At 41.7% G+C, this 27767-nt stretch overlaps 1 protein-coding gene across 2 annotated transcripts; it reads left to right on the top strand.

Moving 5' to 3' along the window:
• Positions 1–18: 18 nt before the first annotated feature.
• Positions 19–25284, top strand: LOC129184758 (ATP-dependent translocase ABCB1-like). 2 transcript variants are annotated; one of them, XM_054781023.1, is made up of 28 exons: positions 19–78; positions 3289–3340; positions 3459–3543; positions 8608–8770; positions 8866–8908; positions 8988–9179; positions 10584–10755; positions 10843–10967; positions 11713–11884; positions 11974–12087; positions 12854–12964; positions 13040–13165; positions 13263–13466; positions 13542–13712; positions 15110–15271; positions 15358–15540; positions 15610–15756; positions 15821–15925; positions 17223–17300; positions 17854–17937; positions 18032–18235; positions 20418–20518; positions 20623–20763; positions 21364–21520; positions 21604–21801; positions 23810–24016; positions 24230–24376; positions 24449–25284. In XM_054781023.1, exons 2-28 carry the CDS (start codon positions 3291–3293, stop codon positions 24653–24655), a joined length of 3849 nt encoding a protein of 1282 aa, XP_054636998.1. In that variant the 5' UTR covers positions 19–78; positions 3289–3290; the 3' UTR covers positions 24656–25284. The 2 variants fall into 2 exon arrangements, with proteins under 2 accessions (XP_054636998.1, XP_054636999.1); XM_054781024.1 differs by lacking the exons at positions 19–78; positions 20418–20518; positions 20623–20763; ... (3 more) ...; positions 24230–24376; positions 24449–25284 and having other exon boundaries at positions 3061–3340; positions 17223–17296; positions 18032–18223.
• Positions 25285–27767: the final 2483 nt, after the last annotated feature.

Raw genomic sequence — 27767 nt, 5'->3', positions numbered from 1 at the left:
ACCGGAAGTAGTGGCAAGTACAGCAGAAAAGACCGATCTTACTTCCGGCTACGACTTTCAGCATCAACCCTCCTGCGGGTAAGCAGCACTTTGTCCGTTTTCTTATACAATACAATATTTAATTATTCCTACACTCAAAATGACTAGTGTATATAACTAGCTTGTCATTAATATTGGTAAATACCACCTACATTTGAACTTTTATTTATTCTTGACGCTTTGTTATAAAGAGGAAATCTCCAAAAGATAAGAAAAATAAGAATTTGACCTAAACTTCGATTTTTGTCATTGCGTTCATGGTCTATTTTGAGTTAAGAATTTGTATTTGGATCTGTGTTTAAATTGCAAATCATGTCCTCAAGCGACGTTCGCAACCGGAAGTTACGTTGAGTAAAGAGTGCGACACCCAGTGGCAGCAAAGATTATCGTCACCTTTCACATAATCACCAAAGCTATACTTTCCTGGGAGGATAATAAATCACTTTATCTCCAATTACACACTGGAGATGAATGGACCGCATAACCCTTTGTTTCTGTCATTAATTGTACATGTCAAAGTGACATCATCTGAACTACAAGTAAATAAAAGACACATGATGCATCTTTCAGTTACCGGCAAACAACTATCCATCCATTTTCTATGCTGATTAACCTATTTAGGGTCGCTGGGGTATGCTGGAGCCTATCCTAGCTGACAGCGAGAGGCGGGATACACCCTGGACTGGTCGCTAGCCAATCGCAGGACACATATGCAATCAACTAGAAATCTAGATTATTCCAAATTCGACAATATTAAGAAACACATTTCATTTATTTATTCCACATATTAGCAAGCTGCTAACAAGGACGTTTTGTGATAAAAATACATTAAGAATGCAGTTGGACTCACGCAGTATACACAGAGCAGTTGAAAAATTGTAAGAATTTACATTACAGAATTTGCTGCAGGGCTTCAAAATGAAGACGAAAATGGGAGTGAGACAAAAAAAATTGGCTAAGCAATTTATTGCAAAGAACCATTAAAATAAAATAGGCTGTTCATCAGTTGATCAAGAGTTCAACACCACAGCCTTTAAAAGCCAAAATCTTGGCAAAAATGTGGAGTCACTGTCATTTACTGTCAGGTATTCACAATATCATGATATCTTAATGGCAAAGGCAAAAAAGCTTTCTCTATTTGAGCACAGTCTGATTGTTGAGCTGCATAATCAAGGCCTTTTTGCTGCTGAGGTTGAACACAGTAAGACAGTCCCTTGAAACTTGTTGTTACTGGTGCACAGTGCAGTCCGATAGCCATTAGACGGCTTCTGCGAGAGAAGGTTTTTAAGAAGAAAAAATATCTTCAAAGGCCTTGTTTTCTTCAACGCTACAAAATGGCCCGTTTGGAATTTGCACTACAACATCAAACATGGGGCATTGATCGGTGGAAGAATGTTTTATTCGCTGATGGAAAAAAAGGGAACCTTGACGGTCCTGATAGATTCCAACATTACTGGCATGACAAGGAGATCCCACTGAGTGGTTTTCCACATGGCACGGTGGAGGGGGCGCCATCATGATCTGGGATTTTTCCTTCAATGGAACAATGGAGCTTCATGTTGTGCAGGGGCGTCAAACGGCAGCTGGCTATGTGGAGTTGTTGCAGGGGGCATTCCTCATGACTGAAGGCCCTCGTCTGTGTGGTAATGACAACAACAACGCTGCACTTCACAATGCCCACCTGACAAAGGACTCACTCTTTTGGACCATCCTGCATGTTCCCCAGATTTAAATCCAATTAAAACATTTAGAGATGGATGGCAAGACAAGTTTCCAAAAATGGACATCAGTTCTCGACAGTGGATGCCCTCTGTGAAGCCATCTTCACCACCTGAAGCAACATTCCCACTAGCCTCCTGGAAACACTGGCATCAAGCATGCACAAACCCATTTTTGAGGAGATTAACAAGAATGACACAGACAGTCATTACTGAGTCCTTTTTTGAACATTTTATTTGTTTCGGGTTTTTTTTGTTTTTTTTTTTACTTTTGATCAGCTGATGAACAACCTAATTCACTTTAATGCTTGTTTGCAATTATTGCTTACTAAAAAAACTTTTTTTGTCTCACTCCCATTTCTTCTTTTTGCATCTTGGAGCTCTTTGTAAATTTTCAATGTTAACGGAACTACATAATACAGGAATGAATTGCCACTTTAAAATACTAAATAAGCATTTTTTGTCTTTCCTACAGTATCATGTGTCTTCTGGTAGACTCTTAACCCAAGCCTCTGCCCCCAAAAAGATGAATGCTGTTAAAAACCTGGAGAGTTGATGTGTAAACACATTTAATGAGCGCCAATTGAAAGCTCTACCTTTGGACAATGCGTTTATATACATCACGACCTTTAGTAAAATCGTTATCTAACAATTTGCTGCACGTGCATGCTCTCTCACACATACTCAAAGGTGCATACAATGCAGCAATAAATGTCCCTTGTTAGTTACTACATGGTCCTCTGTTTTATCTGTTTTTTTATCTCTCAGGTCTTTATCTCTTTTTTGGCCTTTATGATTAAATATGGATTCAACAAGCCACGAGGGGGATGGTCATAAATAGCATCATCCTGTTAGTACAAACATTGCTTCAACACCTCAGTCACCAGTGGTGTATTTATTACCTTTCTCAATATTTAATGTACCATATAGTGGTCAAAAGGTGAGGTTAGGTCAGTGTGTGGAGCCAGAACCAGTTCAATAGAGTCCTTTTTGCACTCTTTATATTGCTGACACACCTCCAAACAAAGTGTCAGCAACACCCTTGTCTTGCTGTCAGTTTAATAAATCAATGATGTACTATGATGGAACATAAACAATTACAACTTGAGTTAAAAACATTGTTGAATGAAAAAACGCTATACATGAGCCATCAGCAAGTGAAGCCTCTTGGGTTTTTTATTCGTGAGGGCAGCTGAGCATTGTGTTTATTCTTGTGAACAGACGTTTAAGCCACGTGAGTGGGAGGGGGAGGAAGGAAAAAAGGGGAGTGGAGAGGGGGGTGGACATCCTTTGGCCTGAAGAGAGTACGCTCGTCATTTCTGTCAAACACTGGAGCACTGACAAGTGTTTGGGAGGACAACAGCTCAGGAGGAGAGGGTGTCTGTGTGTGATCACCATACCTGTCCGACATTGGCACCTTTTCTGGAAGTTTTTTTGTTTTTTTAACTCATTAAGTGATCGGCTGTGGTTCATTCCCAAAACGCACTATTCAGACCATCTTGAGCAACAGATTTGCCCTCTTGTATTCCAGACATGGATGAAACAGACAAGTTGAAAAAGGACAGGAGACATATTTATTTCAGGTAATGTTCTGTAACTGTGAGAAGAAAAAAACAGTTGTGTGGCTATAACTCTTGATTTCATCTGTAAGAGGAAAAAAGAAGGAGATTGCACTGATGATGATTTCCTATTTTTACTTAGTAATCCAAAAAGTAAGGATGACGAAGGTAAAAAGAAGAAGAAAGAAAAAAAGGAAAAGTTACCCATGGTTGGCCCCATTGAACTGGTAAGTTTAATAACTTCTGTTCGTTTATAGCAGGGGTGTCCAAAGTGCGGCCAGGGGTCATTTTCGTCCTACAGCTTGTTTTTTATTGGCCCTTGGCATATTCTAAAATTGAATTTCATTATTAATTAAGGCTGTCATAAATAATGCGTGAATGGCAGTAACTCCATCTGTCCATTTTCTATATTGCCTGTCCTCATTAGGGTCACAGGTAAGTTGGACTCGCTGACCCCAGGCGAGAGGCGGGGTACACCCTGTATTGGTCGCCAGCCAATCGCAGGGCACATGTAGACAAATAACCATTCACACCGATGGACAATTCAGAACCTCCAATGAAAGTAACGTGTGTTATATGGAAGAAAGGCAGAGGACAAGGAGTAAACCCATGTAAGCACAGAAAGAACATGCAAACGCCACACAGAGATGTCTGAGCTGAGCGTTGAAGACGCTACCTGGGTGTGAAACCATGCTTCCACATGCTGCGTCTGATGACTCATACGATTCAGAATTTTATCACAGACACAATTTTACTTTTCCGTAGACTAGTATTACAGAAACAGGACACAAACAAATATATATATATATATATCACTTTTATCTTGTAATTTTTTTTTTTAATCTTGTAATTTTACAATTTAGAGAACCTTTATTTTATTTTTATTTTTTTCCAGCGTGGACCGAGTTCTCCTATAAGTTTTGATTTGTTGACTCTGCTTTATTTCTCATGTGATGACCGCGTGTGGACAGGAGAAACTGTGGTCAGTTTTGAAACTTTGGCTCTTTAAAACTTTGAATAGACAAATGATAGTTCCCCTTTGTTTTGCTTTGGATGGACCTGTGCTTCTTGCCAGTTGAAGTTGAACAGCTGGTGGTCAGGATGGGAGCGTACCCCACAGACATTTATTAGATATTACAGTGGAACCTTGGTTAGCGTCATTCATGTATTCCAGTAAGGTCAGACTCTCACCAAAACAGACGCTAACCGAATCAATTTTTCCCATAAGAAATAATGAAAATTCAATTAATCGGTTCCAGAAAGCCAAAAATGTTGACATGAAGTTGTATGACATCCCCATCAGCAGTGTAGTGTATCAACAGTGATTTACCCCCCACCACCATTTGGTCCCACGAGTCCAGTTCTGGTCGGATTTCCATGATGAGGAAAGGTACTTTCGCTTAGTTGCTGGGTCATTTAAGTAAAGAGTTTGGCTTCTCAAAACAATATGCATTCAAAAGAGTAATATATTTGTATCACAAAGATTCCTCCTCAAAAAAATCAGACCTCACAAATTGCTCTGTGTTATATTTGTCTCCCACCGTGTCGCTGCACACTGTCGCCTCTCTATTCATGTGCGTGACGGAGCGCCGCAGCCGTCTTGTTTACGTGTGTAGACCAGAACTGGACTCGCGGGACCAAATGGGGGGGGTAAGTGACTATTGATACAGTCCACTGCTGATGGGAATGTCATACAACTTCATGTAAAAAAATCCGAACTATCCGTTTAACACAAAAAATGTTTTTGTCGTTTTACAATTATAGTTTGATATGCAGAAAACAATTCAAAATGCATATAAATACATATAAATGATGAATGAAAAGGATAAAGGAACATTTAAGATTACTTTTACCTTCACTGAAGACTTGATCTGGGATAGGCTCCAGCATACCCGTGACCCTGGTGAGGATAAGCGGTATAGAAAATGGATGGGTGGTTGTAGCCTGTCACACCACACAAGTATGGTGCATCCAACTACCACCAAAATCTTAACACTTGACAAAAAAAAAAACATTATCAGTGAAGCATAAATGTGTAAAAATGTGGGCTTTTTAACAGCGGTACATGTATGCTGTGCATTTTACCTATGTATTATCACTTATTTATTTTGAATGAAATGTGTTTTGTGCAGGAAAAACAGCTTATTTTAAAATATTTGTTTAAGTAAAAATCAGCGAATTGCGGGCAGTGAATGCTGAATCACAAATGTGGGGCAATCCATTGTGTGTCTTAAAATGAAGGCCACCTGTATTGACCTACATTGGATTTGCTTTACAATCTGTTGTACACAAAATGTCCCTCCCTCCCCCACCGCATCCTTCAATTGTTCTGTATGCGGCCCTTGGTGGAAAAAGTTTGGACACCCCTGCTTTATAGAATTCTTGTGCTTCTACTCATTAGTGGAATGCACCACCGCTCCATTCGGATCTGTCACGAATTAGCGTGGTTAGCAATTAGGACCCACTATGCAGAGAGGTGGTACGACACAGTTGGGAAGAAACAAAAAATATTTTAATAACAAAAAGTGTCCATTGAAGGTAAGTACAGTACAACAAAAGTAGAAGAGTCAGAAAAACAGAAAACATAGGCAAAGCCACAAAAATACAAACCAAAAATCACTGCCAGCAAAAAGGTGCTGCAGGGGAAAAATGTACACTAACTGAAAACGCTGCCGAAACAAACAGGCAGGAGAAAGGCTAGCAGCCTACTGGACTAACAGCGGAGGATAACGCTGAATCAGAAAATCCAAACTACTCACTACCAACGAGTAGAGAGAACACACAAGGCATAAGCAGAGAAACAGTAAGACAAGTTTGGCACAGGTTGCAGGCGTAGAGCAGAGAACAATCTTGCACTGGAGTGTTGCCTTCCCACAGCGCCGCCTCATCAGGCAGCATACATTACAACAGACAACACAGATCATGACAGTATCCCCCCTCTTATTAGACGCCGTCTGGCGGCATATCTGGCTTATTGGGATGGAGAGTGTGGAAGTCTGTGATGAGGGACAGGTCCAGGATAGAGGAGCGGGAGACCCAGGAATGCTCCTCAGGTCCATATCCCTCCCAGTTCATCAAATACTGCACCGCCCTACCCCTTCTCCTCGAGTCTAAAATCGCCTTCACCGTATATGCTGGCTGACCATCGATCATGCGCCGCGGAGGTTCAACCGGTGGACACAGCGGGCTGCTGGAGACAGGCTTCAGGTGGGAAACATGGAATACCAGATGAGTCTTGAGTGAAGGTGGTATCTTCAGCTTCATGGAGGAAGTGGGTCATCTTTGAAAAGCGGTCCACCACGGTGAGGACGACCGTATTGCCCTGACGAAGTCCAGTGCGATTTGTGACCATGGGCGGGATGGCACGGGCAATTGCTGTAGCAGTCCAGCAGGTGGTCGGTGTGATGACTTGTTCCGGGCACAGACAGAGCAGGCCCCCACAAACTCGTTAATGTCAGCCGCCATGGAGGGCCACCAAAATCTCTATCACCATGAAGTGGGTGCATCTGATTCCAGGGTGGCAGGATACCTTCGATGAGTGGGCCCATTGTAGTACTTCTGTCCTGAGTTTTGCTGGAACGAAAAGTTTGCCCTCTGACTCCGACTCACGACTCCAGCCGCCGCCTCGGTCACCCTTGTCTCCACCTCCCATTGGAGCGTCCCCAGCACCCTGGCTACAGGTAATATGGTCTCCAGGGTCTTGTCCACTTCAGAGGGTCCAAAGACTCTGGATAAGGCGTCGGGCTTCAGGTTGTGGGAGCCAGGTCTGTAGGTGATTGAGAAATTGAAACGAGTCAAAAACAATGCTCAACAGGCTTGGCGGGAGTTGAGTCGTTGGGCGAACTTGATGTATGCCAAATTTTTATGATTGGTTACCACTACGAAGGGAACCGCCACGCCCTTCAGCCAATGCCTGCACTCCCGCAGCACGAGAACCAAGACAAGCAGCTCCCTGTCGCCCACATCATAGTTCCCCTCTGCCGTGTCCCAGGAATATGGAGTCTATGACTGGGTTGCGCCTCTCTCTCCGTGGCCAGCTCCTTGTCGGGATACTCACAGGTACAAGGTGTGGATCGATCCCCACTGGTGGGTAGATCCTTGGGTGATATCAGCTGGGGCGTGTTACCGTTGCTGTTTGGGGATCCCACCCTGCGAGCCGGCCGAGCCAGGCACTTTACCAGCTGATGGTCTGGGGCGCTGCAGTAAAGACACAGGTGCAGGTGGCTTCGACGGGCCCTTTCGGACGAAGTGAGTCGGCAACCACCCAGTTGCATGGGTACCTCTGCGGACGGGTCCAAGGCGGCGATGTTTCCAGAGTCGTCGTCCGTGCGCCCGTCGTCCGGCTGATGATGAAAAATTCGAGAGCAGTGGTGGAGGAACTGCTCACAAGAACCCGACTCCCCTGAAAAACGTGGGGGATGGGGTAGGTTAGGCTCACGATGATGGGAGCCAAAGCTTGTGGTGGGCGAGGAGCGACTACGTGGGCCGGCGCCGTGGCTTCCGGAAGGAGAACTCTCTCCAGGTGCTGGTCTATGGCTCCAACACTGGCCGAGAGTGCATTAATGGCTTCCATGATCTCTTGAAGCGACTTATCATGGCTGCCAACTAATTGGCCCTGATGTGACTGGAAGTGCTCCAGCTCTGCGGGGTCTATTGTGGCCAGATTGTTCTGTCACGAGTTAGCGTGGTTAGCAATTAGGACCCACTATGCAGAGAGGTGACACGACACATTTGGGAAGTAATACTTTAATAACAAAAAGTGTCCACTGAAGGTAAGTACAGTACAACAAATTAGTAGAGTCAGAAAAACAGAAAACATAGGCAAAGTCACAAAAATACAAACCAAAAATCACTGCCAGCAAAAAGGTGCTGCAGGGGAAAAACGTACGCTAAAGAACTGAAAACGCTTCCGAAACAAAAAGGCACTAGAAAGGCTAGCAGCCTACTGGATTAACAGCGGAGGATAATGCTGAATCAGAAAATCCAAACTACTCACTACCATTCGAGTAGAGAGAACACACAAGGCATAAGCAGCGAAACAGGAAGGCAGGTTTGGCGCAGGTTGCAGGCACAGAGCAGAGAACAATCTGGCACTGGAGTGTTACCTTTCCACAGCTTAAGAGCAGGTAGGTAATCATCAACAGGTGCGTGTGACCCCAGCTCCGCCTCATCAGGCAGCATGCACTACAACAGACAGACAGCAGGCGGCAGCAGAGCGACAACACAGCTCATGACAGGATCTGTGCTTTCAAAAACATTTTTTATTTCTCTTCCTTTTCTCGTGAACACAGTTCAAGTTTGCAGAAGGCAAAGATCTGGCCCTGCTCTTCTTTGGGACCTTGATGTCGATGACCCACGGTGTGGTGTTGCCTCTGATGTTAATCGTGTTTGGGGATATGACAGACAGCCTTGTAAGTGATGCAGCGACCTCTCTCATGAACACCAGCCACCCCAGTGAGTTCACACAAACATTTCCAGTTGCCTGACTTACTGGTATAGGAAGAAAAAATATTAAAGCCCTTTGGGTTTTTTTTTTTTTTTTTTTACAGATTTCACAATGCCAAACAGCACCTTACAGGCGGACATGACCAAGTAAGACCAAGAGGTCAAACCACGAGTTGTCCTTAATGAGACACATTTGATCATTTTTTGTTTTTTCTCCCCATTACAGCTTTGCTATCTATTACTCCATCTTGGGCGCATTGGTGTTAGTGGCTGCTTACATGCAGGTTGCCTTCTTTACGCTGTCGGCTGGACGGCAGGTCAAACGCATTCGAAAGCATTTTTTCCACAGCGTCATGCGACAGGACATCGGATGGTTTGACGTCAGCGAGACAGGAGAGCTCAACACTCGTCTCACAGAGTGAGTAACATCAATACACTCATCCCTAGCGAGTGTACTCGCTCTTATCTGTATCTGTACCTGGAGTGGGCGGAATAATCTGTCAGCCTTGTTCACTGTTGTTCTCAAAAGCACCACGTTCAGTACTACAAGCAAAGTTTTCCAACTGACAGAGGCAGTGACCGACGCAACACGAGCTGTTTACAGCTCTGTCTTGTCAAATGCACCACGTACGTTAGGAAAAGTTTACCAAGTAACTTTAGATATAAACCAAAATAGAGGCGATCTGAGGAAAACTTAAAAAAAACCCCGTCTGGAGTGGAGGCAGTGAGCAACGTTTTCAACTCTGTCTTGCCGGTTGCACCACATACGTGAGTGAGGCACAGCTCCTCTCTGGCTGCACCCTGCAACAAGTCTGTCTTGGGAGGGGCGTTCGCTGTGTGTGACTCGCCAATCACAGAGCGTTAAGAGTGAATACATAAGTAGTTACCCAGTGAGGATTTTCCTTTAGCACAAGTACGGATAATGACGAGCTGTACTCGTTTCATGCTTGTGCTCGGCAAAAATGCATTATCCATATCCAGATACTCATCTAAAAGGAGTATCCAGCTCAGCCCTAAGTTTCACTTCACTTTTCACTTTCACTTTCCTTTTCTTTTATGTGCTGCCACTAGAAGAGTCAGCCTCACACTTTTGGTCAGATAGCTCAGCGTATATTGGTATACACTGGATTGCTTTTAGCGTCTTTAATGCACAAACTGTATGAAAGTAGCACCTACGTCCTTCAGTTTTTCTGTATGCCAGTGGAAAAAAGTGTGGACACCTCTGATGTACAATGAAAATCACAACTGCACTAAGTCCAAAGGTTGACAACAGCAACAGGATTAATCTAGGATTAGTTCTTACAACACATGCAACAGTGAAGTAGCAAAAGACGATAAAAGGGGCTTGCAAAATTTAGAGTGTGATCATTTTCCATGATCATGAGTGTTAGAATATTTTAAGTGGATTGTACTGTAGATACCAACAGCATTGGTTTCTGACAAAAAACTAATGTGACTGACTAAAAAACTGTTGCATTTAGATTCACCGCTCCAAAATTATTTCAGTTCAAAATACATCAGCTTTCAAGGTACAGTGGAACCTTGATTAGCGTCATTAATCTGTTCGAGAAGGTCCGACTCTAACCGAAATTAACAATCACATCAATTTTTCCCATAAGAAATAGCGTAAATCCAATTAACCCGTTCCAGAAAGGAAATTTTTTTAAAACAAAACATATTTTGACAGTTTTAAAGGTTATAGTTTTACATGCAGAAACCAATTCAAATATTTAGATTCTAAAACCTGTATCAAGTAAAACTGATGGAAATGTTGCAGCGCTCTTAAGATAATTGATAGACATTTTTTTATCTACACTAACAGTGATGTCTATAAGATCCAAGAGGGTATTGGAGACAAGGTGGCCATGCTGATCCAGTCCTTTACCACCTTCTTCACGTCCGTCATCATTGGTTTAGTCAAAGGATGGAAGCTCACTCTGGTTCTCCTGGCCATTAGTCCCTTGCTGGGCATTACAGCGGCACTTTTCAGTATGGTAAACCTTGCTCTTTGTCCGCCCAAGTATCTTTTGAAAGCCCGACTCTTCTTGCAATGCTTATATGCGTCTCCTTTTTTTGAGTAGGTGTTGACATCATTCACTTCTAAAGAGCAGAGTGCTTATGCTAAAGCGGGGGCCGTGGCAGAGGAGGTGCTTTCTTCCATCAGGACTGTGTTTGCCTTCAGTGGTCAGCAAAGAGAGATTGACAGGTGTGTGGTAGGATGTTCTATGCTGCATGACTGAAGGTGTAGTGTCACACATTTGCAGTGTTGGGAGTAACAGTGTTAAAATAATAACCTTATTATTTTCCAGTAACCGGTAATCTAATGTACTACTATTTCAAACTTTACAGCGCAGCTACCGTTACAGACAGTCAAATGTGGCACGTTATTATTGTGGCGTCCTGACAGAGTCACACAGCACTTTTTTTTTTTTTTTTTTACTTTATTCTGACCTTAACACGTCAACAACAACACAATGCTCAGTTCCAACATCTCCAACTTGCACACCGTCTCTGTGTCCTCTCTACAACCACATGACACGTACTCACTCTCCACCAATCACATGCGAGGTGCATTCACGGACATTAGAACTCAAACATGCACTCATATGGTAAGCTCTCACCGGCACACACCAGATATTTTAACGTTTTTCATATCATTATATATCATATCACAAAGCAGACAATTTTTTTTAATGGAAGAAAGGACAAAATGGGTCTTTTGATAGTAAAGGTTGCCGACCCCTGGCCTATACAGTTCATGTCTAAGAGGATGTTAAGGGGAAGGTGTAATCGCAAATCAATGAAGTAACCAAATGAAGTCATTTCTGCAGATCTTAAAATGACTTCATAGAGTTTTTGTCTATGCCAAAGGATCCATTAGCTATCTGGATTCTGGATTGGTTTTCAATGAAAATGTGCTTAATAATTTATGTCTTTGCATTGCCTCACAGGTATCATAAGAACTTGGAGGATGCAAGGAACATGGGAATAAAGAAAGCGATAAGTTCAAACATTGCTATGGGCTTCACCTTCTTAGTGATCTACCTATCTTATGCCCTGGCCTTCTGGTATGGGAGTACACTCATCTTGAGCGGAGAGTACACTATTGGCGTTGTACTCACGGTGAGTAGAAAGAATGTTAACACCATTTAGAACATTCGGAACACCCTCCAAATAGAAATTTGAAGCCAACAATAACGTTGTGTGTAAAGGTTTTATTCGCTTTGCTGCTCGGAGTGTTTGCATTGGGGCAGACCTCACCTAACATCCAGTCCTTCGCCAGTGCTCGAGGAGCTGCACACAAAGTGTACAGGATCATTGAAAATGTAAGGAAAGGTACATTCTCTCTTTCCACATTTAGACAGAACACGTTTTCTTGTACAGCAGAGCTGCCTGCTGTCAGTTTGCATCAGTGAATATGCACACGTGTGTTCTGGCACTCCAGGAAGCCACTTTGATACAGTGGACAATCAGGGAGGTGAGGTGGATGGAATTTGCTCTAATTGGAGCACCCTCTGTTTGAGTGCATATCTGGGTGATCTGAAATGACTACCGCATTCGTCTGACTTTAACATTTTCTTTTTTTTTTTTTTTTTTTTTTTTTAATTTTTAATTTTAATTTTAATTTTTTTTTTTTTTTGACTTTAACATTTTCATCCAAAGTGATATTAGCAATATGACTTCAGTGCGGGTTAAACATTTTATTATTTTGCAAGCGATTTCAAGACACAACGAGAAACCGCTATGACATAATCATCAGTTCGTGCTGCGTAAATCAAACTTAATGAAAGTTGTTCAGTTTGCGGCTTGCTAGCTTTTGATTATTTCTTAAGGTATCTTCTTCAATCCATGTGGAGAGACTTCCTCAAACAACAGTACGTTTGTTGGTGTATCCGTACATTGAGCAAAGCAACTGAAGTAAAAGGCTGTATAAATAAACACGAGGCCAGTTCAATATTCCTGCAGAGCAGACAGTCTTCCTCACATTGTCTTTTTGGCCTTTGATAAATATCCGTTTCGTTGACCCGCTGTGACTAAACTTACAACAACACCTGAGCTCAATAGAAGTATATGGAACATTTTGCTCTGCAGAGACCGAGCATCGACAGCTATTCGGACAGCGGCTTCAAGCCCGACGTGATCACCGGTAACATACTGTTCAAGAACATCCACTTTAACTACCCCTCAAGGCCAGAAGTCAAAGTAAGTTCCTGACTGACACTGTTTATCTAACACAGGCTACAGAGCCATAATCCTCTCCGCAAATATAATTTGCAGGTATTAAAAAACATGTCCCTGAGTGTGAAGAGTGGACAGACCATTGCTTTAGTAGGAAGCAGTGGCTGTGGAAAAAGCACCACCGTCCAGCTGTTGCAGAGGTTCTACGATCCTACGGAGGGATCCGTACGTGCCCATTTGTAAAGCTTTTTCACTCAGACAGATTCAGTCACAATAAATGGACACACAAGCTTAAACTATACTTTGACCTCCCTCTTTGGAGATATTCATCGATGAACACGACATCCGTTCTCTGAATGTCCGCTGCCTGCGAGAGATGATTGGAGTGGTGAGTCAAGAGCCCATCCTTTTTGCCACCACCATCGCAGAGAACATCCGATACGGCCGACCGGATGTGACGCAGCAGGAGATAGAGCAAGCTACCAAGGAGGCCAACGCCTATGATTTCATCATGAACCTTCCTGATGTACGACTATTAATGACTTCTACTTGTAAACAGATTTGTCTGCCACTTTCCAATGATGATACTGTTGTTGAGCAGAAGTTTGAAACGCTGGTCGGGAATCGGGGGACTCAGCTGAGTGGAGGACAGAAGCAGAGAATTGCAATTGCCCGAGCGCTAGTCCGTAACCCCAAAATCCTTCTGCTGGATGAAGCAACATCTGCTCTTGATGCTGAGAGTGAGACTATTGTGCAGGCAGCACTGGACAAGGTACAACATACTCAGCACACGGGAGTGTTACTTTACTTTGACTTATCCAAGCCAGGCCAATAGTGTGCGATACCACTTGGCTAAGACGTGCCTGTGAATATCAGTTCTCAGGGAACTGAACTGACTGTTGAACTGGACTGTTGAGGTTGTCTTGGAAGATGTTTCACCTCTTATCCGAGCAGACGTCATCAGCTCATGCTCATGACTAGATAGAACCGCTCTCGTCTGATGCTCTCTTCGTGAGCATGAACTGATGCTCGTCATGCTCACGACTAGATCGGACAATTCGATCTTTTTATTTTGGTGTGATGTAGCAGCGCATATAAAACTAATACTTATCTTGCATGACTATCCTTTTCAGTGTTTATAGGTATGCAGTATTGTAGACATGATCAAATGTTTGGGTTTTACGCCTTCAAAACACCACGGTAATGTAAACAAACTGTTTTTTTCTTTTAAAATGAAGTAGAAAACTGTTGTTTAAACGTCTCATACAGAGAATAGCTGAAGATGCTGTGGCAAAGCACTTTGGATTCATTTAGTTGGGTTGACTGTGTTGTTTAACATACAGGAGAGACTGAAAAATGTCAAAAGTACAACCTGTTTTCCAACCCTAAGTGCCATAAACAGCCGTACAGTAATCCCTTGTTTATCGCAGTTAATTGGTTCCAGACCCAACATGCGATATATGAATTTCAATGAAGTAGGATTTTTTCTTTATAAATAGAATATTTTCGTAGTTAGAGCACACAAAACCTATTTACAACAATCGTTTTATCATTATTAGAGTCCTCGAGACATGAATACAACACCCCATAGTCACCTTTACACTCGTATCACCCCTAGACATAATAGTAAATATGACGTCTTAGACATAAATAAGATATATCATAGACTCATACGTTGACACATTGACAGCACACTTCCTGTGGTGGCTATTGTCTCATCAGTGTAACATTACTGACACCTATCGACAACTGTAGAAGAGTGTGGTTAAGGAGCGACTCCCGATGCACTTCAATCGCTTTATTAACGAGCAGAGAACACATATGCAGCAAACATTCACACAGGAGCTGCTGTCGGCCACAATGATGTCTTCTGAATGCCTTATATTTGTATTTTTGTTCATTTAAACATTTTTATGCTTCAAGATGCTTGATTTAGGCCAAGAATACTTACAATTTGCTTAAATATGCTGTTTTTAAACTAATAATAAGCCTAATTCAACCACGAAACAGTGATCATTTTTTAATTAATTAATTTTTGAAAAAACACGATAGAGTGAGGGCGCGATGTTCAAAGCACAATGGGACGAAGGGACGACTGTAATGTGTCATGACCTAATAGTGTTAACATACATTAACGTCTCTTTTCCAACTTTTGTATATCCTGTGCAGGTCAGACTGGGTCGTACCACCATAATTGTGGCCCATCGCCTCTCAACTATCAGAAACGCTGATATCATCGCTGGCTTACAAAACGGAGAGGTTGTAGAGTTGGGGACTCACAGCCAGCTGATGGAAAAAAAAGGTGTCTACCAGAGTCTGGTCACTATGCAGGTAACACTGTCATGTAAATTTTAGGGGACATTCATCTATCATCAAAAGTGTCACCCTTGTGGTTTCCTTGCATTTCCATCTTGCAGACCTTTGAGGAAGCCCAAGATGAGGAGCAGGATGACGATCAGGAAGGAAAGAGCCCAGTATCAAAAACATGCCCCGACTCCCCTCAGTTTAGGAGGAGGTCGACAAAAACTTCCATTGCTGGCTCAGAAGGAAAGAAAGAAGAGCAAGAAAAGTTGGTGGATGGCAAAGACAAGACGGAGGAGGTCAGATTGGTGCTTTTTCTATATCTGAATGACTCAACATGAATCAGATCTTTCTGTTTCTGTCTGCAGGATGAAAAAGTCCCACCTGTGTCATTCTTCAAAGTCATGCGTTTCAACCTTCCTGAGTGGCCTTACATTTTGGTTGGGACAATCTGTGCTACAATCAATGGCGCAATGCAGCCTTTGTTTGCCATCCTCTTCTCCAAAATCATCACTGTAAGTTTTTGTAATGTCCATAAAAGTTATGTGGGAAATTAATCTGCCTGTTCCAAATTTTCAGGTGTTTGCCGAGCCTGATATCGAAGTTGTTCGACAGAAATCTCAGTTCTTTTCCCTCATGTTTGTTGCTATCGGAGGCGTATCTTTTTTCTCCATGTTTCTCCAGGTATGCATACCAACATTCACACACATACATACACCCCTGATGAAAATTTAAAGGGCAGTCGAAAAATTGCAAGAATTTTTATATTGCACTGTTGCAATATTTTACTGGAGCTACTAGGAGCTTCTAAGTACTGCTCCAGAATGCAAAAAGACAAAATGGGAGTGAGACAAAAAATGTTTTTAGGAAGCAATTCATTGCACATAAGCTTTAAACTTTAAACTGGGGGCGGCATGGCTCAGGTGGTAGAGTGGTCGTCTCCCAACCTGATGTCCATTTATGTAAACTTTCCTTGCCATCCATCCCCGAATGGATTTAGATTAGGTTAACACATCAGGATGCTCCAAAAGAGTGAGATTATTCCTCTTGGAAGATGTCCTTTGTTAAGCAGCGTTGTCCTGTTGAAAAAGCCAGTCAATACCAATCAGGCATGAGGGCCTTCAGCCATGTGAGATGCCCCCTGCAACATCTCCACATAGCCAGCTGCCGTTTCAGGACCCTGCACAACCTGAAATGTTCCAGGAAAAAGCAGATCATGATGGCGCCCTTCCACCGTGCTGTGTGGAAAACATCTCAGGTGGGATCTCCTTGTCAGTAACGTTGGAAGCCATCAGGACTGTCAAGGTTAAATTTTTTCTCATCACAGAATAAAACTTTATTCCCCTTTTCAATGCCCCATGTTTGGTGCGCTCGTGCAAATTCCAAACAGGCAATTTTGTGGCATTGATAGAGTGTGATGGTTATTGGACTGCAGTCGGCACCAGTAACAACTTTAATTTCGTGTCTTAACGGACAGCCAATTGGATCCTCCGGCTCAGGGCCGGTGAAATTCTTTTAGGGCTGCTACTTGACTTATTTGTTCCATAAACCTCTAACTGCATCCAACCTCAGCAGCAACGGGGCGCTGTAAGAGGCCTTGCTTATGCAGCTTAATAATCCAACAGCGTTCAAGGACAGACAGAAAATGACATTGAATGTTGGCTTTTAAAGGCTGTGGTCTTAAACTTTTGATCAGCTGATGAACAGCCTATTTCACTTTAATGCTTTTTTGCAATAAATTGCTCACTCAATTTTGTATTTGCCTCACTCCCATTTCCTTTTTTTTGCATTTTGAAATTATACATAGAACCTCCTTTGGTGCAAAATGTAAATTCTTACAATCTTTCAACTGGTCTTTCATCAGGAGTGTATTAGTATGTGTCAAGTAATGTTTGTTGTGTTCAATGACAGTATCAATGGAGCCATTTAATCCATTGAAAGTTGTCAATGTACGTTTGCTTGTATTTGTCACAAAATCCAGGGCTTCTGTTTTGGTAAATCTGGAGAAATCCTTACTATGAAACTGAGACTTTCAGCGTTCAAGTCCATGATGAGGCAGGTATGTGTGTGTCAGTGGACATTTATTTGTAAAGGTTTTGTTACTCACATGCCACCAGGGTTTCTGTCGATAGTTAATTCTTCAGTGATGATGTAGTACGTAGTGACGAGAATCTTGGCTCTTTTGGTTCGGCTCCCGAAAAGAGCAGGCTCTTTTGGCTCCTACGGTACCGTCCAGAAGTATTGGCACAGTGAGGGCCTTTTTGGCCCATGGGACTCTGGAAATCAGCCGAGAGGTAGCGGCAGGCCAAGTGGTGGAACAAAGGCCATTCTCAGCCTATTGTTCTTGTCACCCTTTTGATCGAGTGCAGTAGTAACTTTTATTGTAGATGCAATATTTAAGCTCATTCCAATCCATGAAGATATCAAAGTCATAGAAAACGGTACCAAGGAAGATGGAATGAGCCGTATAATGATTGATACGTAAAACTCCAATGATTACATAAACAGTGACTGAAAAGCCGCCCGATAACGGTACTTCACCAGAAACACCAGAAACAGCTCAGCAGAAGATAAATAATAAATTCAGTTTGTTTGCCTCCATTTTCTTTTAGGATGTTGGCTGGTTTGATGACCACAAAAACAGTGTCGGTGCGCTCACAACAAGGCTGGCCACAGATGCGGCTCAAGTACAAGGGGTAAGGCATTTAGTCCACTCAAGCCACACATACACACACACACACACACACATCCTTGAAGCACACTTTTTAACACTTTTTGGCCTTTGCTCAGGCTACGGGAGTACGTCTTGCTACTCTGGTGCAGAATCTAGCCAACATGGGCACCGGTCTGATTCTGGCCTTTGTGTATGGCTGGGAGCTGACCCTGCTCATCCTGGCAGTGGTGCCTGCTATGGCTGTTGCTGGAACTGTGCAGATGAAGTTGCTAGCCGGGCAAGCTGCTGAGGACAAGAAGGAGCTGGAGAAGGCTGGAAAGGTGGGGTTATGTTGAAGGACGGTTTGTTTGTGTTCCATTCGGCCTCATTGTCCCAGGCAAATAAAATACCGTGCCAAGCCATGCTGGCTTCCTTGCAAACATTTACAAAACGGATATTTGAAACAGGCATATTTTTCGATGTGTTGTTGCCTTTCGTCCACACCCATACTTAGCTGCTTGTCCTTAAAAAGGGAACTTTTGGAAAACTCTGGCAAAGGTGAAGATTTTTTAAAACTCTGGCTTTGGCGTTTGTGTATGGACGGGTAAAACTGAGCTTTTTAGCTTGTATCTTACCTAGAGCTAGGCGATATGGACCATATCCTGATATATTCAGGTTGAATATCAGTATACTTAACATGAGGATGTTTTTGGACATTTTAAACCTTCATGCAAAATGCACATTAAAAAGTTGTATCTAAAAATAGCCGCTAAAATAAAGTAGGCCATTCTCTTTTTGAAATAAATATAGAAAAAGTCAAATATAATCTATTTGAAACAGGCATATTTTTCGATGTGTTGTTGCCTTTCGTCCACACCCAAACTTAGCTGCTTGTCCTTAAAAAGGGAACTTTTGGAAAACTCTGGCAAAGGTGAAGATTTTTTAAAACTCTGGCTTTGGCGTTTGTGTATGGACGGGTAAAACTGAGCTTTTTAGCTTGTATCTTACCTAGAGCTAGGCGATATGGACCATATCCTGATATATTCAGGTTGAATATCAGTATACTTAACATGAGGATGTTTTTGGACATTTTAAACCTTCATGCAAAATGCACATTAAAAAGTTGTATCTAAAAATAGCCGCTAAAATAAAGTAGGCCATTCTCTTTTTGAAATAAATATAGAAAAAGTCAAATATAATCTATTTGAAACAGGCATATTTTTCGATGTGTTGTTGCCTTTCGTCCACACCCAAACTTAGCTGCTTGTCCTTAAAAAGGGAACTTTTGGAAAACTCTGGCAAAGGTGAAGATTTTTTAAAACTCTGGCTTTGGCGTTTGTGTATGGACGGGTAAAACTGAGCTTTTTAGCTTGTATCTTACCTAGAGCTAGGCGATATCGACCATATCCTGATATATTCAGGTTGAATATCAGTATACTTAACATGAGGATGTTTTTGGACATTTTAAACCTTCATGCAAAATGCACATTAAAAAGTTGTATCTAAAAATAGCCGCTAAAATAAAGTAGGCCATTCTCTTTTTGAAATAAATATAGAAAAAGTCAAATATAATCTTTTTAATAACAAACCTTTGGCTATGCTCAAATCCTCAGCTAACAACAAAAGCACCAAAAAACTAAATATGAAGGAGTGCCCTGTTTAAGAGGAAATTTTTAAATGCTATAAATTTAACAATAGGATTTTTTTTAAATACACAAGTGACCCACGAGTGTTTTGCTCCTCTGGCCGTGTGTCTTCGTCTTTCGGCTGTGGCGTTTTTGTGTCCTTGTTTAAGCATGTTGCTCCTGCCGTCGTATTTACGGCTCCTCCTCGTCCTCCGTGGGCCGAAGATTCATTTGTTCTGTGGTGGTGTCCTTCAGATGCGTGGCTTCTGCCTCCCTTCGGCATGTCTGGGGGTCTGGCTTTTTGTGCGGTGGCTGGCTTCCTCTGCCATTTGGGTACAGAGCGTTTCGTCAGTGTTGTGGGTTTTGTCGGGGGGAGGGTTTGGGCTCACATGGTTAGCTAGTTTGCTAGCCATGTATGGCCGTGACCACAACAGGAGACAGCCAATCAGGATGCAGAAGACTACAAAACTCAACTTCCCACAATGCAATTCTTCTTAAAGAGCCAGTCTTGGCCTGTAACAGCGTCCATACGCTGTATTTTTATTTTTTTAAAAGCACTAAAATTTCACAAAAAAACACGCGAAACAGAGAGTCTGCAAAAGGTGTACAGCGATAGAGCGCTGGAACACTGTATTAATAATATCAATAAATCGCCCAGCCGTAATCTTACCAAAACATTTTGGACACTTCCCTGCGCCAACATTTAGGTCCATTTTCAGTCCCTCAATGATGGTGAAACACAAGGTCCATAAAGCTGTAGATGAATGACTTTGGTGTCAAACTTGACTTTACCTCAGTGCTTTAAACGTTGGTGTGAAGTCAACCATACAACATTAGTGTCCGACTACACGAAGCCAAAGTTTTCACTCTCCAAGTATTTCATGATCTGTCTCCTCAGATTGCTACAGAAGCCATCGACAATATTCGCACCGTTGCATCTCTGACCAGAGAACCCAAGTTTGAGTCTCTGTATCATGAAAACCTTCGCGTTCCATACAAGTAAGAAAAATCCTTGGTCCAATGTTTGTAATATTTCATATATATATAATATATTTTTTTAATTCAGAGAATGGTCTTGTTAATGGTTATGTCCCCCTTTGCAGAAACTCCCAGAAAAAGGCCAACGTGTACGGCTTTACCTTTGCATTTTCCCAGGCCATGATCTACTTTGCTTATGCAGGATGTTTCCGGTTTGGAGCTTGGCTCATTGACAATAAACGGATGGACGCAGAGGGAGTTTTCTTGTGAGTTAACTTTCTTAGGTTGTGGTTTTACAACAGCAGACCTGCCAGCATGTATGCATTTTTTATACGCTGCACGCATTTTTACACTCGAAATACGCTCGTACGCTTTGCTGCTCTGCAGGTATTTTGTTGCATTTTTTTGGTTTCAGTTTTTAAGTTTAGTCTGTGAAACCTGGGTTATGTCCCTGTGTCGAAACACCAGCGTAAGCTACACCAGTTTGCTCATCCCCCTGCAAGCCTTTTTACTAATTTATATAAATATATCAGGGGTTCTCATAACATTTTGGTTGGCAGGTCTGCAACAGTGAGGGCAAGCTTCAAAAATCTATTTGGACAGTGGACAGTAGCTGACGTAGCAGAAATACTTACGAAGAGAGGAAGCTCTATGTTTAGCTTTTAATCATTTACTACAAGTTCAAAAAGCATTTGTGGGGAAATTGTGACTGTGATGGGATTATAAAACAAGAACTGTGCACATGCATAAACGTACTGTTGGGAAGAGCAGCTGTTTTCATATTCAGAGATTAAAGTTCATCACATTGAGCTTTTAATAGCGCTGTCGTATAACGTGACTAAATGACTGCAAACATTGTGTTCCAGGGTTATTTCGGCAGTTCTATACGGCGCTATGGCTCTTGGAGAAGCCAATTCCTTCACTCCCAACTATGCAAAGGCCAAAATGTCCGCTGCACACCTCATGATGCTTCTGAACAGAGAGCCTGCCATTGATAATCTCTCAGAAGAGGGGGAGTCGCTGGTATACAACACAACGCCTTACTTAACCTCTCTGTTTACATACAGATTACGTAATCATCTTCCTTTCCTCCCTTAAAACTCCAGGAAAAATTTTATGGTAATGTGCAGTTTGAGAGTGTAAAGTTTAACTACCCCTCACGCCCTGATGTGCCCGTCCTGCGAGGGCTGAGTCTGAAGGTGAAGAAGGGAGAGACACTGGCCCTGGTGGGAAGCAGTGGCTGTGGAAAAAGCACAACCATCCAACTTCTGGAGCGGTTCTACGACGCCACGCAGGGGACAGTGGTGAGAAGACAAATGCACACACTGCGGATTTATAACACTCATGCCTCTTCACCCACTGCCTGTTAGTTAATGGTTAGTGTGTTTATAGCTGCTTTACAGAGCTGCACTGATAAGACTACGATACTTTGTGAGTTCATCCTGAAAGTTGCTGCGGCTGCTGAAAGTCAAAACAAAACAGTATATTCCTCGCTGGCTTTGTCTTGATTTCAAGACCTCGGTGGGAACGAAGCAAAGCTCTCCAGTCTCCCTCACAATTTGCAAAACTTTAGACTGAATGTTTGCATTTTTGACGTATTTTTTGGACTATAACAGGAGTATAACAGTGTTCCTACGCAAGTATGGAATTTGATTTTAGAAATTTCTTAGTCGATTAATCAGAAACTTGTTTCGATTAATCAAGTAATTGGTTAGGCCCTAGATGGACCAAATCAATATGAGCCAAATCCAAACAGTTTGTGTAGGAGTGTCCAAACGTTTCTCCAGCGAGGGCCACATAGTAAAAAATGAAAGGATGCAAGGGCCACTTCGATATTTTGTAAGATTTGCTAAATTATAGATTATCTATTTCAAGAAAAAGCTGCATCTCAGCTCTGTGGTATAGGTGAAAAAGCATCTTTATTATTATGAACTTCATCTGTCTTTCTTCTTTTTTTCCCTATTTTTCTGTTGCTCTTTTTGTAATTTTCTTAGCCTTTGTAAAAAAAAAAAAAATTCTTTTGAATATTCTGACTTTATTCCTGTAATATTATAATTTTTTCCCCAACATAATTTTCCAAAAATTACAACTTCATTTAGTTTTGTTTGTTTCTCATAATATTGCGATTTTTAAACAATAACATATTTTTTCTTTAATATTCAGGTCTATGCTACTATAATGAGTTTATTCTTGTAAAATTGCTATTTTTGTTAGAATACGACTCTTTTCTCTTAATATTTTGACTTAATTCTCATAAAATTGCAGCTGTTTTTTTCCAAGTCTGCTGTTTGTTTTTTGTAATTTTCCAACTCTTTAAAGTTTTTGTAAATTATTTTCTCGTAGTTATGATTTTATTCCCAAAATATTTTGACTTTATTCTCACAACATAACTTTTTCTGCAACCTAATTTTCCAAAAATTACAACTTTATGTGTTGTTTTGTTTCTCATAATATTACGACTTTAAAAAAAATCTTTAATATTAGCATTGATTTTCATAAATATGACTTTTTTTCATTAGATTACAACTTTTTTTTAACGTTTTCTGGTTAAATTCTATATTTAGAATGTGCTACGGGCCATTAAAAAACAGCCAAAGGCCGAAATGGCTCCTGGGCCACACTTTAGACACCCCTGGGTTAGTGCTTTGGTCCGCAACATATCAGAAAAGAGGCAACAATGTCCATCACTGTTTTCCAAAGTCAAAGCTGATGGTACCTTCGTACTTTGCGATGAGTTCTTTCTTGAATTCAATAGTGTTTCCCACCTTCTTTATCAAAGTGTGTCACTCACAACTTTTTGGCCCCAGGGTGGGTTATTTTGCAGTCGCACTCAATTTTTAAAAAAAGCACAGAGACTGAGTCGCCAACATGAGATGCTTTGTTTGTGCACACGGCTCAGCAGAATAATGTAGTTGGTTACGCGCAATGTTTGGCCGTATGATAACAGACGGTATATGAAAACTGGGGCAAGATTTTGGCAACAATTTTTCCCAAAAACCAAAGCATGTGAAAAGTGGAGCATACGAGAACCAAGGTTTGACTGTTTGACTTTTATCCTTGCTTAAGACCAAATTGTTGGTATGATGCACCAAGTGTTTACAAAATAACATTCCTCTGCTCCTTCAGGCTTGGTACTAAGGCCTTATGTAAGACTTTCCCAAGTACCTTGTTTGAAACTTGGCCTTAATTGCATTTCCGGTACTTGAGATTGCATCTGGTGTATTTTGACCGACCTTGAGACTTGGACTACATAACTTCCGCCTTTCATGTCTTCTGTGACTTGGTTGACATCTTTGTGATTTTTGCTCACAGATGCTTGATTCCAGGAATGTGAAAGAGCTGAACATCCACTGGCTGAGGTCTCAGATAGGTATTGTGTCCCAGGAGCCTGTGCTGTTTGACTGTAGCTTGGCTGAAAACATCGCCTACGGGGACAACAGTCGCACTGTAACCATGGAGGAGATTAAGGCGGCTGCTGAGGCAGCCAATATTCACAGCTTCATTGAAAACCTGCCACAGGTAATCATCTTTTTTGACACTGATTAAAGCTCACTTTGTATAGACTTGACTTGACCCTGGTTAGTATTTTCTAGTCAACTCTAATGATACGGGAAATATGACAAACTTAGCACTTAAATTTTAGAAAGTTCTGTCGATTTTCATATCTGAAAACAAAAACTAATTACGATGCTGCTGACTACAGCCTGGTATTTTGTGTGCTTGCTTGAGCAGAAGTATGACACTCAGGCAGGGGATAAGGGCACCCAGCTGTCAGGTGGACAGAAACAACGAATAGCCATAGCCCGAGCCATCCTCCGTAACCCCAGACTTTTGCTTCTGGATGAGGCCACGTCTGCACTCGACACTGAGAGCGAGAAGGTAGGCCTTTTCCTCCACCTCTTCATCTGGTGGATTTGTGTGACTTTTGTCCTCAACTTCTGTTTGATCCAGGTGGTGCAAGAGGCGTTGGACAAAGCAAGGCAGGGCAGGACGTGTATCATTGTAGCGCACCGTCTGTCCACCATCCAAAACGCAGACCGCATTGCTGTCTTTCAAGGAGGGGAGGTGGTCGAACAAGGGACACATCAACAGCTGTTAGCCAAAAAGGGAGTTTATCACTTGCTGGTCACGACCCAGATGGGCCATGGAAGGGAATGAGAACAGTCACATTAATTTTATTCCATTAAATGCATTGCTTTATTCTATTAAACTTGATTTTAATAGGTATACTTATGCAGGCTTTGTGTTCTAGTTTCAATTAGTAGTAGTGGCTGTTTGTTTGAATGTACTACCTCAGCATTGGCATTAGTGCTGACTTTGTGTCCGTTGGCTGAAGCTCACCGATTCTGTTCGGATCACACAAGTTGCCTTCCAGTCAAATTGCTTGTTTAGCCTGTTTTAGTGTCTTTTCCATTAGGAGTCTCCAAGGTTAGACAAATGTAATATTACTAAAATGCAATCTGCACTGGAGTTGTACTACTGAAGTTTTCTGACAAATTGCTAGCTGTTTTGTGAATGTGACGGCATTAAAAAGGCTGTATTTGTAGAACTACAATGTAATAATGAATGTATTGATTAAAGTTTTGTATTCGGTTCACACTGGTAGTCTTTATAAACACGTTTGAAGATAAACAGGCTTGTGAGGCTGGGCTATCAATAGTTGGTTCTAGAGATGTGCGATATTGGCTTTTTTGATGATATACCGATATTGTTCAGCACTTCATCACAGATACCGATACTGGCAGCGGCTGTTCCTTCGAACTGTCAGGTGACACCTTGTGTAATGAATGAACACATCATGCTTCTTTTACTGTAATGCCACTGGATGCATTTCACAAATAAACACTGTTTGTGCAAAATATGATAAATACTGCGACATGCAATGTAAATTATAGAAAAAGTGGCATATTTATTTTAAACATTTAGTCTCAGCAAGTCGTAAAAAAAAATCTTAAACAATTAAAGGAAGAGTCCTTACTTCCCCCTCGCATAACATTACACATACAGTCGTCTCTCGTTTGTAGTGATTAATTGGTTCCAGACCCGAATGTGATACATTTCTGCAATATAGGATTCAATGTTAATAATTTTCATTGTTGGAGCATATAAAACCTGTTTATGTCATTCTAAATATGGTTGTTAACATTGTTAGACCCCTGTAGACATGAAATGACACCCCTATAGTCACCTTTACACACCTGTTATTCATTGTTTATACCACATTGCACAACTCTTATGCTGCAGGGACCCGAGACGTCCAGAGAGCTAACCAGTTAGCCTCAAATTGTTTTCTTCTAAACTTAAGCCAAAATCTCACCACTTCCACACAGAATGGGAAGAGAACCTCTTTTTCGCTCTATCATATTGGATATGCCATGGCTGACTTCATGCAGTGTCAAGGTAATGTAAGGTAAGGTAATGTCCCATCAATGTTTTGTGTCATGTCTGCCAAGCACAGCGCAGACGTTGTGTTTTTGCCCGCTATTATCTGTTTGTTTGTGTTCCAAATACCTTGAAAAGTTCAGAATGGATTTGAGTGAAATTTTCAGGAATTGTCGGAAATGGGATGTGGAAGCACTGATTGCATTTCAGGGTGATCCGCATCACCGTCTGGATCCAGGAATTTTTTTAAGGATTCTTTAACATTGTGAGATACAGGTACATATAACTCCACAAAAATGGTCAGAGCACTTTCAGGGCAAGCTTTCCGACAGGTTCTACAAAATATCAAAGACTGATCCAAAAAATGCAGAATTATTATTTGGGTGTGAATAACACCTGCTTCTCTAGTATTTCAATATGTTTTGACTACTAATGAAAGAGCGATCATCCATCCATCCATCCATCCATCCATCTTCTATGCCGCTTATCCTCATTAGGGTGACGGGATATGCTGAAGCCTATCCCAGCTGACTTCGGGCGAGAGGCGAGGAACACCCTGGACTGGTCACCCGCCAATCGCAGACAGCAATTATTTATGATTTAATTAATTTCAGAAAAAACAGAGGGAGCGATAATCAAACCGCGATATTCTGAGGGATTACTGTATTTACAATCCAAAGGCCAAACTTGGTAATAATGCCAGACAGCGGACATACTGAATTAGCAAGCTTATTGCTGTGTGGAACACATCATCACTTATGCGCATATAAGATGGCATTGACGACAAGAAAAAACGATAATGCATTTTTATGCCAACATAAAATGGTACAGTATTATTGGACATACAGTACAGTACCTACAGTAGTTAGATGTTTTCTACCTGACACAGTGGAGGGGGTCCATCATGGTCTGGGGTGCTTTTTCATTCAGTGGAACACTGGAGCTTCAGGTGGTGCGGGGTCGTCAAACGGCGGCTGATTACGTGCAGATGTTGCAGCAGGCATCCCTCATGACTAAGGGCCCTCGCCTGTGTGGTAACAGCTGGTTTTTCAACAGGACAACGCTGCAGTTCACAATGCTCGCTTGACCAAGGACTTCTTCAGGGAGAATAACATCACTCTTATGGACCATCCTGCATGTTCCCCTCATTTAAATCCCATAGAGAACATTTGGGGATGGATGGCAAGGGAAGTTTATAAAAATGGCCATCAGTTCCAGACAGTTGATGCCCTTGGTGAAGCCATCTTCACCACTTGGAGCAATGTTCCCACTATCCTCCTGGAAACACTCGCATCAAGCATGCACAAACCCATTTTTGAAGTGATTAACAAGAACGGTGGAGCTACTCATTACTGAGTCCTACTGAGAACATTTTTTTGTTTTTCTTTGAGCGATGGTCTTAAACTTTTGATCAGCTGATAAACAGCCTATTTCAGTTTAATTGTTGTTTTCAATCAATCACTTTTTCAAAGTGTTTTTTGTCTCACTCCCCCTTCTTGTTTTTGCATATTGTAGCTCTACTTAAAAACCTCATTAAGATCCAAATGTGCAAAATGCAAATTCCAGCAGTTTTTCAACTGGTCTTAAGATTTTGATCAGGAGTGCATGTCTTTCGCTTTTCTGCTCTTTCTAAAGATATAAAAACAGAACAGAAAAAAGACAGCTCATTACTGTATGTAATGGGACACACCTAAGCTGCCAACAAAGGACACTATTAAAACACCTCCAAAAACCTCCAACAAGGTTTTATGGTTTTATATCCATGCTGTGACCATATAGTAACAGGTACATTCATGATAACATGTAATACTTGCAATAATTTGTGTATTTTAGCCATTCTAAGCATTACCGGAACTTCCTTCCTCGGCGTACTGATTTCACATAGCAA

Source organism: Dunckerocampus dactyliophorus, chromosome 7 (assembly GCF_027744805.1).
Source record: "Dunckerocampus dactyliophorus isolate RoL2022-P2 chromosome 7, RoL_Ddac_1.1, whole genome shotgun sequence".
Classification (NCBI taxonomy): domain Eukaryota; kingdom Metazoa; phylum Chordata; class Actinopteri; order Syngnathiformes; family Syngnathidae; genus Dunckerocampus; species Dunckerocampus dactyliophorus.
Note: the sequence above shows the minus strand (reverse complement) of the source record. Positions and strands in the feature narration are given on the sequence as shown.

Coding starts and splice junctions, on each gene's coding strand:
- LOC129184758 (XM_054781023.1), top strand. CDS start 3,291: ATGGATGAAACAGACAAGTTGAAAAAGGACAGGAGACATATTTATTTC. Junction 8,771..8,865: donor CATGAACACCAGCCACCCCA/GTGAGTTCACAC, acceptor TTTTTTTTACAG/ATTTCACAATGCCAAACAGC. Junction 12,965..13,039: donor CCTCAAGGCCAGAAGTCAAA/GTAAGTTCCTGA, acceptor TATAATTTGCAG/GTATTAAAAAACATGTCCCT.